Below are 18,323 nucleotides of genomic sequence, written 5' to 3'. Positions count from 1 at the left end.
CCCTACTCACGCTCTGTCTCTCTCTGTCTGTCAAAAGACAAATAAACGTTAAAAAAAATTTTTTTAAGTGAAGGAGAAATACTTTCTCAGACAAAAATTGAGGGGAACTTGTTGCTGGTAGACCTACCTTGCAAGAAATGTTAAAACAAATTCTTCAGAGAAAAAGAATATAATATAATTAGCTCAGAAACTTGTGTCTGTATAAAGAAGAATATCAGGGGCGCCTGGGTGGCGCAGTCAGTTAAGCGTCCGACTTCAGCCAGGTCACGATCTCGCGGTCCGTGAGTTCGAGCCCCGTGTCAGGCTCTGGGCTGATGGCTCAGAGCCTGGAGCCTGTTTCCGATTCTGTGTCTCCCTCTCTCTCTGCCCCTCCCCCGTTCATGCTCTGTCTCTCTCTGTCCCAAAAATAAATAAACGTAGAAAAAAATTAAAAAAAAAAAAGAAGAATATCAAGCAAGAAATAAGTGAAGGTAAAATAAAAACTTTTATTTTTCATTTATTTTCAGTGTGTGTGTGTGTGTGTGTGTGTGTGTGTGTGTGTGTGTGTGTGAAATGAATGACAGCAGTGATACACAGGACAAGATGAAGAGATTAAGATTATTTTGTTATTGGGTCACCTGGGTGGTTCAGTCAGTTAAGCATCTGACTCTTGGTTTTGGCTCAGATCATTTCCTGTGTCTTCATGGGTTCAAGCCCTATATCAGGCTCTGTGCTGGCAGTGTGGAGCCTGCTTGGGATTCTCTCTCTCTCTCTCTCTCTCTCTCTCTCTCTTTCTTTCTCTCTCTCTCTGCCCTTCCCCCACTCACGCTTTATTTTTATTTTTTGATAAAACTCACGTTTTATTTATAAATAAATAAAACTTTTTAAAAATATATTATTTTGTTATTGTAAGGTATTCATGCTACTATGAAGTGGTATAATGTTATTTGAAAGTGGACTTGGATTAAATGTATGTGGCGAATTCTTGGGTCACCACTTAAAAAGGAAAAAACAGTGTATGATATGCTAAGGAAGGAGAGAAAGTGGAATCATCTAAAATGCTCCGTTAAAACCACAAAAAGCAGAAAAAGAGTGGAAGACAAAAATAGGAACAAATAAGGCAACAAATAGAATATAGTAATGAAATATGGTAGATATAATCCAACTATAGCAGTAATCACTTTAATGTCAGTGGTCAACATGCACCAATGAGAAGATAGACATTGTCAGAGTGGGTCAAAAAACACAACCAACTACATGTTCTCTATAAGAAACCCATTTTAAATATGAACGCACGTATAGATTGAAAGTAAATGGATGTGGAAAATATACCGTGCTAACACTAATTAGAAGAAAGCAGGAGTAGCTGGATTAATGTCAGACAGAGCAGACTTCCAAGTAAGGAAAGTTACCAGGGAAAAGAAGAGCATTGCATTATGACAAAAGGGTCAATTACCCACAAGACCTAACAGTTCTTAACAGTGCATAGCAGTGTGCTCTGAACAACAGAGCATTGTACTCATAGAAGAGCAAATCCACCATCCACGAGAGCGTTACCCCACTATGACAGTTGGAGACGTCAACACCCCTGCCTCAAAAATGGACGGGTCTATCAGGCAGAAAATCAGTAAGGATGTAGCTGAACTCAACTCCGTCAATCATAGGTAGACACCTATTGAACAACAACAGAATACACATTTTTCTCAAGCTCACATGTCACATTCACCAAGACCACATTCTGAAACACAAAACACACCTTACCAAATTAAAAAAAAAAAATCAGGGGCGCCTGGGTGGCGCAGTCGGTTAAGCGTCCGACTTCAGCCAGGTCACGATCTCGCGGTCCGTGAGTTCGAGCCCCGCGTCAGGCTCTGGGCTGATGGCTCGGAGCCTGGAGCCTGTTTCCGATTCTGTGTCTCCCTCTCTCTCTCTCTCTGCCCCTCCCCCGTTCGTGCTCTGTCTCTCTCTGTCCCAAAAATAAATTAAAAAAAAAAAACGTTGAAAAAAAAGAAAAATCAATTCATACATTGTCTGCTCTTAGACCACAGTGGAATTAAACTAGAAATTAATGACAGAAAGATAACTGGAAAATCCTCAAATGTGTGGATGTTAAACAACACGTTTCTAAATGACACATGAGTCAAAGATGTTAAAAATTGTTTTGAACTCGGATGTTAACTAGATTTATTGTGGTGATCATTTCACAATATACACATATACAGAATCATTATGTTGTAACCTGAAACTAATACCGTGTTATCTGTTGATTATACCTCAATTAAAAAATATTTTGAACTTAATAAAAATGAAAACAAGATCAAAATTTGGGGAATGCAGTGAAAGCAGTGCTAGGAGGGAAATTTATAGTATTGAATGGGAATGTTAGAGGAGAAGGAAGATCTGAAATACATAATCTAAGTTTCCACCTTAGGAAACTAGAAAAAGAAGAAAAGAAATAATAAGAATTAGAACAAAAATCAATGAAATTGAAAACAGGAAATCAGTAGAGAATATCACCAAAACTAAAAGCTGGTTTTTTGAAATGATCAATAAAATTGATACGCCTCTAGCCAGGCTAAATAAGTAAAAAAAAAAAAAGAGGACACAAATTACTAATGTCAGAAATAAAAGAGGGCATATCACTACAAATCCCATGGAAACTAAAAGTATAATAAAGGAATACTGTGAACAACTCCATGCCCACAGATTTGATAACCAAGATGAAATGGACCAATTCGTTGAAAGATTCATCTGTAACATCTACCAAAACTCACACAAGAAGAAACAGATCATCTGAAAGGCCTATATCTATTAAAGAAATTCAATTAATAATTGGTAACCTTTCAAAAATAGAAAGCATCAAGCCCAGTGGGTTCACTGGTGAACTCTACCAAACATTTAAGGAAGATACTATACCGGTTTTCTACAATCTCTTCCGAATCTTCTTCCAAAGAGAAAATACTTCCTAAATCATTCTATGAGGCCAGTATTACCCTAATACCAAAATAATATAAAGATATTATAAGAAAGAAAACTATACACCTATAACTCTCCTGAACATAAATGTAGAAATCCTCAACAACAACAAAAAATTAGCCAATTGAATCCAAAAAAGTATAGAAAGAATTATACACCATGGTCAAGTGGAATTTTTCCCAGGTATGCAAGGCTGGTTCAACATTCAAAAATCAATTAATGTAATCTATTCCATCAGCAGACTAAAAAAGAAAAATCACATGGTCATATTAATAGGTGCAGAAAAAGCCATTGGTAAAATCCAATACCCATTCGTAATAAAAATTCTCAATAACCAGGACTAAAGGGGAACTTTCTCAACTTGATAAAGACTATCTACAAGAAACCTACAGCTAGCATAATTAATGAATGGTGAGAAACTCAGCTTTCCCACTCAGATCAGGTACAAGGCAAAGATGTCCCCTTTTGGGCATTCCTTTTCAACTCAGACTGGAAGTCTGTGAAATGCAATTAGACAAGAAAAGGAATTAAAAGGTATACAAATTGGCAAGGAAGACATAAAACTGTCCTCTATTGCAGATAATGTGATCATTATCTATCAAGAAAATCCAAGAGAATTGACAAAAAAGACCTCTTAGAATTAATAAGCAATTATAGCAAGTAGTATTTGTTAGAAATGTAAATTCTCAGGTTCATGGAAACCTACTGAATCTGAAACTCGGGGGATAGGACTCTGTTTTAACAAACCCTCTAGGTGACTATAATACACACTTACAGCTAAGAAGCACTGGTGTAAGCTTTTTTTATGGTTCTTAATATGTCAACCCAGATGCCTTTCATAATCTGACTTTATAGAATTGGTGCTTACGTTCGTTGTTACAAAATTAGGCATCTTCAGGGGTGCCTGGGTGGTTCAGTCGGTTAAGCGGCCGACTTCGGCTCAGGTCATGATCTCGCGGTCGGTGAGTTCAAGCCCCGCGTTGGGCTCTGTGCTGACCGCTCAGAACCTGGAGCCTGTTTCAGATTCTGTATCTCCCTCTCTCTCTGACCCTCCCCTGTTCATGCTGTCTCTCTCTGTCTCAAAAATAAATAAACGTTAAAAACAAAATTTAAAAAAAAATTAGGCATCTTCAATTTATTTTAAGCAAAATTGCGAAGTGGTCAAATTTGTTTTTGTCATCCTGTCACCTCTTTTCATCAACCCATTTTCTTGTCTTGCTTTTATCTCTCAGGTCCCTCTTTGCTGAAACTCAAGGAACTTCTCCTTTAGGGTTAAAGGCCCCTGATTAGAGGCCCCTAAGGAATAAAATCTAAAAATACAAAATCTCTAATTATAAAATACAGGGCATTGGCAGACTAATTAGGGAGGGCAGTGGGGATGGCATTGACCATGACCTTTCCAGAGTCCACATATTGCACCCAAAGACAGATGCCCTTTCCCCTGACCTTAGAAGAGGAGGACCCCCTTCCCTTCACTGTCTGGTTCTCAAGAAGGCTGATGCTGTTTCAGAAGACCTGGGAATCCCTTCATTACAGATGCCCTGATTGGGTACTTTTTCGTCTCCTCCATGTTTTTCCTGCACCCTTTCTCCCAGTTGCACCTGTTCATTTTTTCATCCACATGGTATTTTTCAGCCTGTAACATTCCCTGTGAGACAATGCAAAGATTTGATGAGTATTTAGAGATCACTTGGGCTTCCCCAGGGAGCCAGCTCTCTCCTGAGGGGATTAGATGGAAATGAGTCATATTTGGCTGGTATCTCCTAGTCCTGAGGTTTACTTTAAACTGATTACCAAAATTCATTCTCCTACTCTGTCCTACTGTGTGCTCCTAGGGCAAAAAACAAAGTGGTCCACAGTTCCATCTATCCAAGAATCCCATTTACCTAAGTGATAATGGATTGAGTTTAAACCAAATGCATAGCCTTGAGTCTTAAATAGTCTCCCTTTCCTCTCTTCACACACGTGCTCAGAGACAGATAGATGCACATATACACCCACAAAGGTCATTGAGGCTCTCTGAGCCCTGCACACATGTGATGGACAAACTCAGCAAAAGCCCGCAATTATTTGTTGTCACTGAAAATCCCTACGTTTGGCATTTTCTTTCACAATGTTTTGAGCTGCCTGAGTGAGCCAAATTCTCCCTTTTGAGTTATCAGAACTCAGCAGGTTTACTAAAATTGCTCCTAAATAGGATGCTGTCTGGTTGAGGGGACTCACAGAACGTTCCAGTAGAAGCAGGTAGATCACAATATCTCAAGTGTGGAATGAAAGTCCTTTGAAACATGGACTGATGAGTTAAACGTGAATGTTCTTTATAGTCTGCTAATTATGCCCAGAGTTTTAGGGAGCTGGGAGAAGTGCACAACTGAATCCTCAGAAAGATTTCTCTTCATAAGCAAAGTGAAAGAGTTGAAGCGAGTATCTAGGTATTGAGCCATTCTCCACTCCACCTCCGCCTCTCTTGTTGAGTGAAAGGCCATTTGGGGAAGGATTCTAATGAATACAATTGGCCGCCTTTCTGATTAGACCACCAGAAAATTACTCTACTACCAACAGCTAAATATTCTTTGTAGGGAAAGTAAAAAACACTAATGATAGTGTTCATCCTGAGATAACTGCAAAAATATTGTCAATGCCCCCTCTGAGCTAGCAGTTCAACTACAGAAGTCAGGCAATCCTGAATTACTGTTCCACAGCAACTATAGTTCAGTCAACTCAGCAAGGCTTGTCATAGATGAGGACAATACTCTGTATTATTGTGGCTGAGAGAAGTGCAAGTATTTTATTTATATCCAAGCTGTGGAAAGCTATATTTCATAGTTTTCTTTTGGGAAATGTGGTCATTAGAGACTGACAAAAGTCCTTCTGAACCACTGAAAATACACACTTTGATACATGGATAAACATTCATGCAGCTCATAACTTTGCGTTCATAAGGTCATAATGGCCTCCTGGACAATAAATATTGAAAATCCTCTATTCTTCCTTAAGGAACATCCAAAATTTGAAATTTTGAGCAATATACTCCCAGCAATCAGGGTACCAGGACAAATAGAAGAGGAGATAGTGTACTATCTACAAAATGGAGTGTACTACAAAATGTGTACTACAAAATGGAGGATATACCCTCATGTAAACATTCATGAAACTTACTCTGGTATGTTGATGATGATTGAATTTGTTGTTTTAAATGTAAATGGTCTACAAATCTTGGTTTGATCTGAAGCTTTTTTTTTCCTTGGTAGAAAAAAATTCCTTGAATGAGAAATGATGAGAAAAGTTAGAAACAAGATCAAGGCGCTCATTTCAGTAAACATTTTGGAAAAATTTGTCAGATGCCAAAATATACTAATGAAGTAGAATGACAAAAACTAGTCACTACCCCCCTCATCACTTTATGGAACGTAGTGTTGGAAATCCTGCCATAGCAATTAGGCAAGAAAAAGAAATAAAAGGCATCCAAATTGGAAAGGAAGAAGTAAAACTGTCACTATTTGCAGATGACATGTCCATCATTTATATAGAGAAAACCCTAAAGACTCCACCAAAAAACTATTACCACTAATAAATTAATTCAGTAAAGTTGCAGGATACAAGATCAATATATAGAAATCTGTTTCTATACACTAATGATGATGTAACAGAAATTAAGAAATTAAGAAAAGAATTCCATTTACAATGACATCAAAAAGAATAAAATACCTAGGAATAAATTTAAACAAGGAGGTAAAAGACCTGTACTCTGAAAACTATAAGACATTGATGGAAGAAATTGCAGATGACACAAATAAATGGGAAGTTATGCTGTGTTCATGGATTGGAAGAATTAATATTGTTAAAATGTCCATACTATGTAAAACAGTCTGTGGATTCAGTGCAATTCCTATCAAAATACCAATGACATTTTTCAAAGAACTAGAACAAATAATCCTAAGGAACCACAAAAGACCCCGAATAACCAAAGTAATCTAGAGGAAAAAAAAAGAACATAGATGGAGGTATCACAGTTTCAGATTTCAAACTATACCACAAAGTTATCATAATCAAAACAGGACGATACAGGCACAAAAACAGACATACAGATCAATAAAACAGTAGAGGGAGCCCAGAAATAAACCCACACTTAATATGGTCAGTTAATCTATGGCAAAGGAGGCAAGAACATACCATGGGGAAAAGATACTCTCTTCAACAAATTGTCCTGGGAAAACTGGACAGCTACATGCAAAAGAATGAAACTGGATGACTTCCTTACACCATATTCAAAAATTAGCTCAAAATGGATTAAAGGCTTAAATGTAAGACCTGAAACCATAAAATTCCTAAATGGGATTTTTTTTTTTTTTTGGATTTTTTTCCTCAGGCAAGAGCAACAAAAGCAAAAATAAACAAGTGGGACCATATCAAACTAAAAAGGTTTTGCAGTGAAGGAAACCACCAGTAAAATGAAAAGGCAACCTACTGAAGGGAGAAGATATTCACAAATGATGTATCAAACAAGATGTTAATATCTAAAATGTATAAAGAACTCATGCAACCTAAAATAAATTTTTAAAAAATCTGATTTAAAAATGAGCAGAGGTCCTAGATAGTCACTTTCCAAAGAAATACAGATATCCAACAGGCACATGAAAAGATGCTAAACATTACTAACCATCAGGAAAATGCAAATCAAAACCACAGTGAGATATCACCTCATACCAGTCAGAATGGCTGCTATCCAAAAGACAAGATATAACAAGTGTTGTTGAGGGCATGGAAATAAAGGGAACACTTGTGCACTGTTGGTAGGAATGTAAATTGGTGCAACCACTGTGGAAAACAGTATGGTGGTTCCTCAAAAAATTAAAAATTGAACTACCCTATGGTCCAGCAATTTCACATCTAGGTGTTTATCCAAAGAAAATGAAGACAATAATTTTAAAAGACATATGCACCCCTGTGTTCATCACAACATTATTTACCATAGCCAAGATAAGGAATCACCCCAAATGTCCATTGATAGATAAATGGACAAAGAAGAGGTGGAATGTTACTCAGCCATAAAAAACAACGAAATCTTGCCATATACAATAACATGGATGGACCTACAGGGTATTTATGCTAAGTGAAATAAATAAGGCAGAGAAAGACAAGTGCCATGATTTCACCCATACATGGAATCTGAAAAACAAAACAAACAAAACAACAGAAGCGAACTCATAGATTCAGAGAACAAACTGATGGTTGCCAGAGGGGAAGAAAGTGGGAGATGGATGAAAGTGGTAAAGGGGATTAAGAAGGACAGTCCTCTAGCTACAAAATAAGTAAGACATGGGGATATAAATTACAGCACAGGGAATATAGTCAATAATATCGTAACAGATTTGTAGAGTGACAGATGGTAACTTAGAATTATTGTAGTGACCATTTCATAGTATATATAAATATCAGATCACTATATTGTACCCCTGAAACTAATATAATATTGTGTGTCAATTATTCTTCAATTAAAAAAGTTGTAATTTCCCATTTGGTTGATACATTTATCCCTCCAGCCCAGAAAATTGTTTGATATTGACACCAGGATGAAATGAACCTAATCCTAATGGTCTAGCTATCTGTTATTCAAAATGTATTAAATGTGTGATACTGGTTCTTACCTATTTATCAGAGAAGAAAGAGTTATCCCTGGTGACAGAGAGATAGAAACTGCCCCAAACCAGATGTCACACTAACAAGGAAGAGATGAAAGGTGAAATCAGAAAGTTAAAAGATACAACCTGTGACCAAAAAAACACAACTGAATCAGAATTGTACAACCACGATGAGCCAAGAGAAGAAAAAAGAAAAGAGGTAAAAAAAAAACAAAAAAATTTCACTAATAGTAAGTAAACAAGAAAGCGATAACCGAAAGCAATACATTTCAGTAACTGATGGCTAAGCAGCTTTTGGTTCATAGCTCTGCCCCTATTCTCCACCCCCTTAAAAACATACCTTAAAGGAAATGAAATCAGGAGAAGAAAATAAAAGGGAAAAGGGAACCATAGGGCTGCTTCCCTGTGTAGATGATGGTTCATGTCTGGGTTCTGAATTGGAGGGATGATCTAAAATCTGTGGGACCTCTCCATCAGAATGGTGTATGTCCCAGGAATGTGGAGCAAATCATGGTTTAAGATACTCAACTTATTCTCAGAAGAATGAGTAGCACCCAAATTCTCAAAGACTGGACATCACCTCACTGAGCTGTCCCTCTCGTCCCATTCCATCAGGCTCTAAAAGAGTTGACAGAGCACAAACCCTTGAGTGAAGGGGAAAATAACCCAGCCCCCAAAATGGTAGCAAAAGGCTCATGGAATCACCTTCATGACAGCTAGAGGTAGTGTGTCAGACAGGAACATAGCATGCAAAGGGAAAGCCCAGGCTCACACTCAAAGAAAAGCAAATGTAAGGAACAGACACAGATTCCTCACAATGGCTTTAATAAGAGTATAACTTAGGGGCGCCTGGGTGGCGCAGTTGGTTAAGCGTCCGACTTCAGCCAGGTCACGATCTCGCGGTCCGTGAGTTCGAGCCCCGCGTCAGGCTCTGGGCTGATGGCTCAGAGCCTGGAGCCTGTTTCCGATTCTGTGTCTCCCTCTCTCTCTCTGCCCCTCCCCCGTTCATGCTCTGTCTCTCTCTGTCCCAAAAATAAATAAACGTTGAAAAAAAAAATAAATAAGAGTATAACTTACACTCTCAGAACTTAATAAGAGTATAAACAGTTTTAAATAGCTTAAAGACAAGGTGATAGAATAAGAGTGAAATGCAAAGGAAAATTGAATGTTAATAAATCAAGAACAAAAACAACATTCACGCAGAAATGATCTATAAATTTAAAATGTGAGTGTATATAAGAGATCCTGTTGAAAAATCTGTTAACTCACAATAAAGACTTCATATGATCACAGTAAATACAGATGAAAGACAAAGAAATTAAAGACAGAGAGAATCTAGAAGATACAAAGACACTCAAATATTTCATAATCTAAAGATGATGAATGGAGTCCCTGAACAGAGATTCTAACAAATGGAACAGAGGCGTCTTGAATGATGTAAGGAAACTCTCCTAGAAACAAGTAAAGGGCCAAGCCTACTCCAGCAGATATAACACAGAATACTCAAGACCCAAACGCGTTGTGGTTAAGCTGTTAAACCCCAAGGATGAAGAAAGAACTTTCCAGGTGTCAAACTAGAAAAAGCCAATTTTCTGCAAGAGAGAAAAACACCAAGCTGGCTTCGGATTTCTCCATTGCCACATTTAGTGCCATGCTATCTGAAAATGGAGGAAGAAAGTGACCCAAGGAGGTTATATTCAGCCAAGATTCTGTGAAAACATAAAGACAACAGGGAGACGTGTCCAGACTTGAAGAACGAAAAGCAACTTGGAGATCTTTTTTTGAAGAAAATAGTAGATAATTAGGTTCGGCCAGCAAAAAAATTATCAAGATAACCTAGATCCAGAGAATTCATGGTAAAATGACTGGTGAGAAACATAGGTGTGTTTAAACATGGAACTGATCCTCAAGTCTGTGAATTAATGTTACAAATAGGATATGTATGTCACAACTAGAGCAAAAGAAAAATAAGTAAAAACATAGGAAATATAGGGAGCCAGAGATAGAAAAAAAGTAGGAACATACTTTATATTCTCATCTTTATCAGTAAGAAGTCAGTCAGTTATACCAGGTAATTTAAAATGCAAATACATAATTATTCCAATCTCTTAATATTATTTATATATATATATATATTTTTTTTACCTTGGAATGATCATTTAGGACATACTAATTATAACAGTGCAGAAGCTTTTAAGTTTACCAATTCTTTCTCTTTCATGTCTACTGCTCAACCATAATCAAAATTTATACTTTTTTTCTTAAAAAATAGTACCTTGGGTATGGTCCCATCTCATAAAAGTCTGTGCATATAGATCTTAAAAGGTGATACAATGGTGTTCATCTGTTGTTAATAAAGATTATTTCTAGATCGTGAGGCATTTTATTAAACTTTAATATTTGTAATTATTTGCATTTAAAAATTATTCTAAGTCATTATACTTTGTCTTGTGAAAACAGTGCATTTTCTTGAAACCTAGAAACATTCTGCCAAAAATGGTCATTTGTAGGTGATACAAGTATTTGGAATTATTTTCTTCTTGGTATTATTTTTTAAATTTTTTTTTAATTTTTAATGTTTATTTATTATTGAGAGATGGAGAGACACAGAATGTGAGCAGGGGAAGGGTAGAGAGAGGGGGAGACATAGAATCTGAAGTAGGCTACAGGCTCTGAGCTGTCAGCACAGAGCCCGACGCGGGTTTCAAACTCACAAACTGTGAGATCATGACCTGAGCTGAAGTCAGTTGCTTAACCAACTGAGACACCCAGGCGCCCCTCTTGTTGGTACTCTTATGTGACTTTTTAAATTTGAAAAATTAAAGGATTAATAGTTAAGAATGACTTAGAGGGTGAGGATAAAAGAATATGATAACCATGTATTTGAAGATATTCCCTCCTGCACGACTGCTTAATAGCACTGAAATCTCCAGATGTGTCTTTTTTTTTAAACGTTTATTTATTTTTGAGAGAGAGATTGAGAGAGAAACAGCACAAGCAGGGTAGGGGCAGAGAGAGGGAAACACAGAATCCGAAACAGGCTCCAGGCTCTGAGCTGTCAGCACGGAGCCCGATGCGGGGCTCGAACCCTTGAACCGTGAGTTCATGACCTGAGCTGAAGTCAGCCACTTACCTGACTGAACCACCCAGGACCCCTCCAAATATGTCTTAATGGTTAGTTGTAGAAGCCACTGGCTCATGGGGAACATATATTTATGGGAATGACTTCAGGGACAACTTTCTTTCCACTAGAAGGCATAGAACACACAGGTCTGGGCACCCCGTGAATGAGGACGGGAGAGATACCCTTTTGAAAACGATGGTACTTTGGGACTCAGACATTTTTTAACAGCTTTGTTGGGATGTCATTGGCACGTAATAATATTCACTCTTTCAGGGTGAACAGTTCAGTGGCTTTTAGTGTACCCCCCAAGTTGTGAAACCATCAGCACTATGCGATTCCAGCATCACCCTCAAAAGAAACCTCCATTCCTCTCTCCCACAGCCCCGGGCAACTGCGAATGTCCTTTCTGTCTCTCTAGATTTGCTTATTCTGGACATTTCATATCAATGGAATCATACAAATGTGGTCTTTCTGACTGGCTTCCTTCGCTCAGCATGTTTTTAAGGTTCACCCACATTGTAGCATGTATCAGCATTTCATCTCTTTTTAATGCCGAGTAATGTCCATTGTACGGATATATCACATTTCGTTTAGCCATTCATCACTTGATGAACATTCTGGTTGTTTCTACATCTTGGCTATCATGAAGAATGCTGCTGTGAACATTCATTAGCAAGTTTTTATGGGGACATATGTTTTCATTTTGGAGGTTTATACCTAGGGATGGAATTGCTGGATTATATGGTAACTGTGTGTTGAAGCTCAAACATCTAAACTTGCCTCTTTCTCTTTGTTCCCAGGCGGAAATGGTGCATAGTGCTTTCCAGGCCCAGCGGGCTTTCCTTCTGATGGCCTCTCAGTACCAACAACCCCAAGAGGTGAGAGTGTATATCGAGAGGCAAGGCGGCCTAGAGAATGGTTAGTGTAAGACAGAACAAGGAGGCAGCAGAACCATTTACTCTGAGAGACATCCCCAAAGTGAGACGTGTAGCATATAGGTCTGTCTCTGGCGTGGAACATTTCTTCTGTCTTCATAATCTTTTCATGGCCAAATTCATACTATTACAATTGACATCACCAGGTTAAAAGGTCAATCTCTTTATGTCTTCTGTAGCCTCTTCTTTTTCTTTGACTGAAATGTAGCTGACACATACAGTGTTATATTAGTTTCAGGTGTATAACATAGTGAATTGACAATTCTGCACATCACCCGGATAAATGTAGTTACCCTGTCTCACCGTGATCAGGGGCGCCTGGGTGGCTCAGTCGGTTGAGCGTCTGACTTCGGCTCAGGTTGTGATCTCGTGGTTCGTGAGTTTTAGCCCCACGTCAGGCTCTGTGCTGAAAGCTCAGAGCCTGGAGCCTGCTTCGGATTCTGGGTCTCCCTCTCTCTCTGCCTCTCTCCAGCTTGCTCTCTCTCTCTCTCTCTCTCTGTCTCTCTCTCTCTCAAAAATGAATAAACATTAAAAAAAAGAAGATGTGATCAGGTAGATAACTAGATAGATAGACGGACACACACCATGGAATATTAGCCATAAAAGAGGGCCTATTCTTTTTACCAGCCTCACAACTGTTTTATTAACTAAGGAAGATTTTACCACTGATTTTTAGCTGTATTTTGTGCTACTTTGTTATCAAACCTGTTCACATCTGTCATCATCTATAAATTGCCTGTATGAATTCGATTAGCTTTGATTTCATAGTTGGCATAGATATAGGCTGTCGACGCTTCTTAAATGTATTGTGTATGTGGATAGTTAGGGAATGTCAGTGCAGTCTCTAACAACTTTTAACCTAACATCACATCGCTACATAAGGCCCAGAGTAAACTTTCATATAAAAATAATAGTGGATGTGGGGCGCCTGGGTGGCTCAGTTGGTTAAGCATCCGACTTCTGCTCAGGTCATGATCTCATAGTTCGCAGGTTCCAGCCATGCTCAGGCTCTGTGCCGACAGCTCAGAGCCTGGAGCCTGCTTCAGATTCTGTGTCTTCCTCGCTCTCTGCCCCTTCCCCACTCATGCTTGCACTCTCTCGCTCTCTCTCAAAATAAATAAATATTAAAAATTTAAAAAACATGATAGTGGATGTTAAGAGCAAAGTGATGGCTGGAAGGGCTCCTTCTCATTCCCCAGGCCATTTTGAATTTACCACATTCTAAACCCAGCACTGCCTCCCCACCCCACCCAAACCACAGACATTGTCTCATGTAAATAACATCGTGCTCTCTACCAAGGATTCGTAATAACAATGTTCTGGCCATATTGATTGTGTAGGGAATGCAATTATTCATTAAAAATAGATCTACAGTCTTTAAGCATCTGACTTTAGCTCAGGTCATGATCTCACGGTTTGTGAGTTCAAGTCCCACACCAGGTGAGCTCCAGCCCCGAATCGGGTGAGCCCCACTTCTCTGTCTCTGTCTCTCCCCTTCTCCATCTATCTTTCTCCCTCTGCCCCTCCTGGGATTCTCTCTCTCTCTCTTTCTGCCCTTTGCTCATTGTGCCCTCTCTCAAAAAAAAAAAAAACAAAAAAAAAAAAAAAAAAAAAAAACAAAACCACAAAAAACCAAAAATAGATCTATGACCAGCATACATTGTTAAACAAGAGAAAAATAAGAATTGTTCTTTTCACTAAATATTCTGCATCAGAAGTTTGGTGACAACCATATAAATATAAAAGGGACACCTGGGTGGCTCAGTAGGTTGAGCATCCGACTCTTGATTACGGCTCATGTCATGATCCCAGGGTGGTAGGATCAAGCCCTGTCAGCGTCTCTCTCTCTCTCTCTCTCTCTCTCTCTCTCTCTCTCTCTCTGTCTTTCTCTCTCTGTTTTCTCTCTCTCTCCTCCCATCTGCCCCTCCCTCATGCACACCCATGCTCTTTCTCTCACAAAATAAAAAAATTAAAAATATAGAAGATAATTGGATGGTCATTTTAATACAATAGCTTAAATTGAATAGCTCCCTTTGGACTCTAAAACAAACTCTTGAAACTGAAAAAGTTTTGCTGAGAATCCTGAGAAACTGGGACTTTGACTTTCAGGGGAGGAAGCTCTCAGCTCCATAAAGGGACAAGACCCCCGACCCTCCCTGGAACAGCGGTTCCCAGCCCCACCTGTGCAGTGGCATCACCCAGAACATTTTTTTTTCTAAATACCAGCGCCTGGATCTCTCTTCGAGAAGGTCTGGTTTAAGTGGTTCAAGGACTGGTCTTGGCCTTGAGAATTTTATGGGCTTATCAGATGATTTGAACTTGCACCCAGAGCAGCCAGCCATCCCCACTGCCCCACCACAGATGGCTGTATCACTCCTCTCCTGTGAAATGGGGAGTTAGCGCGCAGACCTAGGCAGGCAGCTTTGTAAGGATGGAGATATTGTGTGTTCTGCTGTGGATGCATTTTCCTCCCTGGCCTCTTCAATCCCTGCTTTCCCACCCCCTCCTTTGCAAAAGGGAACAGTGAAACTAGAAGATCGCAGTGCGCTGCATTCTAGATGCGGCCTTAGCCCGGCTTTTCTGTGATTGAAGTAGGAGGAGAGGCCAGTTTGGTGCATCCCTGGGAGTCTCAGGTGCAGGGAAGAGCCATGACCTTCCTGGCTGGTGCCGCCTTCCCCCCAGTCCCTTTTCTAAACACAAGAGACCTCTCCATGGGCCTCGTGGGCCTTGCACATAAAAGTCACCCGTTAAATACTGCGCAAAGTGAACGAGTTAAGGAACAAGTTAAGGAATGAATGAGAGCTGTAGAACCGTGGCATCCCAAAGTGAGCTGCAGTCAGGGATGCGTATGGGTTAGCATGTGGCTGTGCAGACCATTGGGAATGACAGCTGGGGTTCCCGTTCTTACTCTACTGCATTCTTTTTTGTTATTACCATGTTTTTATTTATTTTTGAGAGAGAAAGAGCGTGAGCAAGGAGGGGCAGAGAGAGAGAGGGAGACACAGTATCCGAAGCAGCCTCCAGGCTCTGAGCTGTCAGCACAGAGCCCGACGCGGGGCTCAAACCCACAAACCATGAGATCATGACCTGAGTCGAAGTTGGACACTCAACCGACTGAGCCCCCAGGCGCCCCTCTGTCGCATTCTTGGTAAAAGGGGGGAGGCCTGGATCTGTCCCATGGGACTCCCTCCCAGGAAGTGTTTTCTGTAGCACTCATCACAGCACTTCAAGTGCAATAAGGCCCAGCGGGATCAAGGAGGCACAAGGCAAAGCAGTTGTTTGACGTCCCCTCCCTTTCTGTCCCCTGCTTCTTTACCCACAGCTTTGTCCTAGTACGTCCACCAGATAGAAAAGCAGATTTTTTTTTTTCTTCAACGTTTATTTATTTTTGGGACAGAGAGAGACAGAGCATGAACGGGGGAGGGGCAGAGGCAGAGGGAGACACAGAATCGGAAACAGGCTCCAGGCTCTGAGCCATCAGCCCAGAGCCTGACGCGGGGCTCGAACTCCCGGACCGTGAGATCGTGACCTGGCTGAAGTCGGACGCTTAACCTACTGCGCCACCCAGGCGCCCCTAGAAAAGCAGACTTGAGAGGTCATCACCGTGGTAAAAAGAGTCCACAGCCAGGCCTTGATTGTCCCCGTGTACCTTCTAGAAGATACAGTATAAAGAAAATGACCACGAAACAGGTGGTATTTTCTCATGGGGACAATGTGATAACCATCCCCTTCGTTCAGGAGAGTAGTAACTCCTGTTATTTCAACTCACTGGTATGTGACAGAGGCTCCCAAACTTCGGTGTGTATGAGACTCATATCCAGGGTTGTTAAAACACTGGTTTCTGGGCCCCTTTTACAGTTTCTGAGTCAGTAGATCTTGGTTGAGGCCCAAGAATCTGCATTTCTGAAATAAAGTTCCTACATGGGGCACCTGGGTGGTTAAGCGTCTGACTCTTGATCTCCGATCAAGCCCTGTGTCAGGTTCTGCACTGACAGCTTGGAGCCTACTTGAGATTCTCTCTCTCTCTCTCTCTCTCTCTCTCTCTCTCTCTCTCTCCCTCTCCCTCTGCCGCACCCCCACTCAGGCCCTATCTCTCAAAAACAAACAAAAAACAAAAAATGGTTTCCGTGTGATGGCGATACTGCTGGTCCAGGGACCGACCACACTTACGAACCTGTGGAATGTGGGTTGCACCCAGTTACACCTCTAGCTCAAATTTATTTCAGGTGCTTCAGACTTTCATTTCCAGTTGCCTCTAGGCCACTGATTCTCAAAACTTTAATCTTCACTTGAATCACCTGGAGGTACAAAGTCTGGTTCAGTAGGTCTGGGGCAGGGCCCGAGAGTCTGCATTTCTAGTCAGCTCCTGGTGACGCTAATGCTGTTGGTCTGTTGCTAATAAACTGTGTGCAGCATTAGATGTTGCCACCTAAAATCCCCACAAGCACAAAATCCCTTAGCAATCAATTGTCAACCCCCTGTGCTTTCCTCCTGACATTTCTGCATCGAAGCAGATGGTGTTATGCTGCCGTAACAAACATCTCCAACATCCTAGGGGCTCACAACAGCAGAGGTTTCTTTCTTGCCCACTACATGCGTATTACAAGGCAGCTTACTTCTTACTGAATGAGTTACTAAATAATAATTCCTGTATTTATTTCTTTAGAGTTGTAATAGAGCTCTAAGAGAAAAGGGTAGAGAATGAATCTTTAACAGGAGATTCAGGCATTGGGAAAAAAGATATTTTATGACAGGTGCACCTCCCAGGGGGTTGCCTTCCATCCCCATTAATGAAGAAGACCACCTATGTTACAGAAGCATAGCACAAGGTCAAAGCTACATTAGGTCAGTTGTAGCCTGAGAGTTGTATAAGCTAGATGCACAAGACCAGGTAAGCATCCCGGCCAGCTGGAAGCTAGCAACATCCTAGAACACAGAAGAGCACTGATAAAATACAGGAACCCACAACAATGTAAGTTCAAAAGTATTCAGTCAACAAACATATTTTTTTGAAGTGCATACTGTGGGCCAGGCACCATAAAGATACCTATGTAATGGGGCAGGGCTTAGAGACAGGCAGATACAGATTATTCAGTGTGAAGCGACCTCAGAGATCATCTCTTGCAACACTTTCAGTTTAAAGGGGATCCAGGATAGGGTCAGAGAGAGGGTAACAGGTTTGCTCATTAGTCCCTAAGCTGATAAATTACCCCCAGATAACTCGGGTCCCCAGAAATCTCAGCCACCATGCTTCCCACTACACAGCTGTCTCCAATGCTCTACACTGGGGCCTTAAGCCAGAGTTCTGGCCTTCAAAGAGACTAAATTTAGTAGGGGGTGACCATCGACAAGTATTTTATATTTCTCAATTGTAAGCAAACTGCCAATCAAGCAAGGTAAACCATTAGGGTTACCAAAATCTAGAGAAGAAGGATCTCATAGACAAAGGTGATCAGGAAAGGCATCACAGAGGGAATAAAACGGTAATACAAGAACAATAATACAACTCTTTCTAGTATAATAGTAGTATTACAGCCATATTAATGTTAATAATGTGGTGAATTGAGTTAGCACAAACCCGAAAAATATTTTCAGGGTTAAAGATGTTTGGGGAAATCCCATATTCTGTTCAGTAAAGAAATATGTTAAATGTTATTAAACCCACAT

General features: G+C 40.2%; 1 protein-coding gene across 5 annotated transcripts in view; it reads left to right on the top strand.

Moving 5' to 3' along the window:
• The window catches only part of CAP2 (cyclase associated actin cytoskeleton regulatory protein 2), a 155,196-nt gene that overhangs the window by 50,109 nt on the left and 86,764 nt on the right, over positions 1–18,323 (top strand). For all 5 annotated transcript variants that reach the window (XM_047860580.1, XM_047860579.1, XM_047860578.1 and 2 more), the window contains one exon: positions 12,522–12,599. In XM_047860580.1, the coding sequence (XP_047716536.1) occupies positions 12,522–12,599 (78 nt within the window). The remainder of the gene's footprint in view (positions 1–12,521; positions 12,600–18,323) is intronic.

The sequence above is a fragment of the Prionailurus viverrinus genome, chromosome B2 (genome assembly GCF_022837055.1).
Source record: "Prionailurus viverrinus isolate Anna chromosome B2, UM_Priviv_1.0, whole genome shotgun sequence".
Lineage (NCBI taxonomy): Eukaryota > Metazoa > Chordata > Mammalia > Carnivora > Felidae > Prionailurus > Prionailurus viverrinus.
Note: the sequence above shows the minus strand (reverse complement) of the source record. Positions and strands in the feature narration are given on the sequence as shown.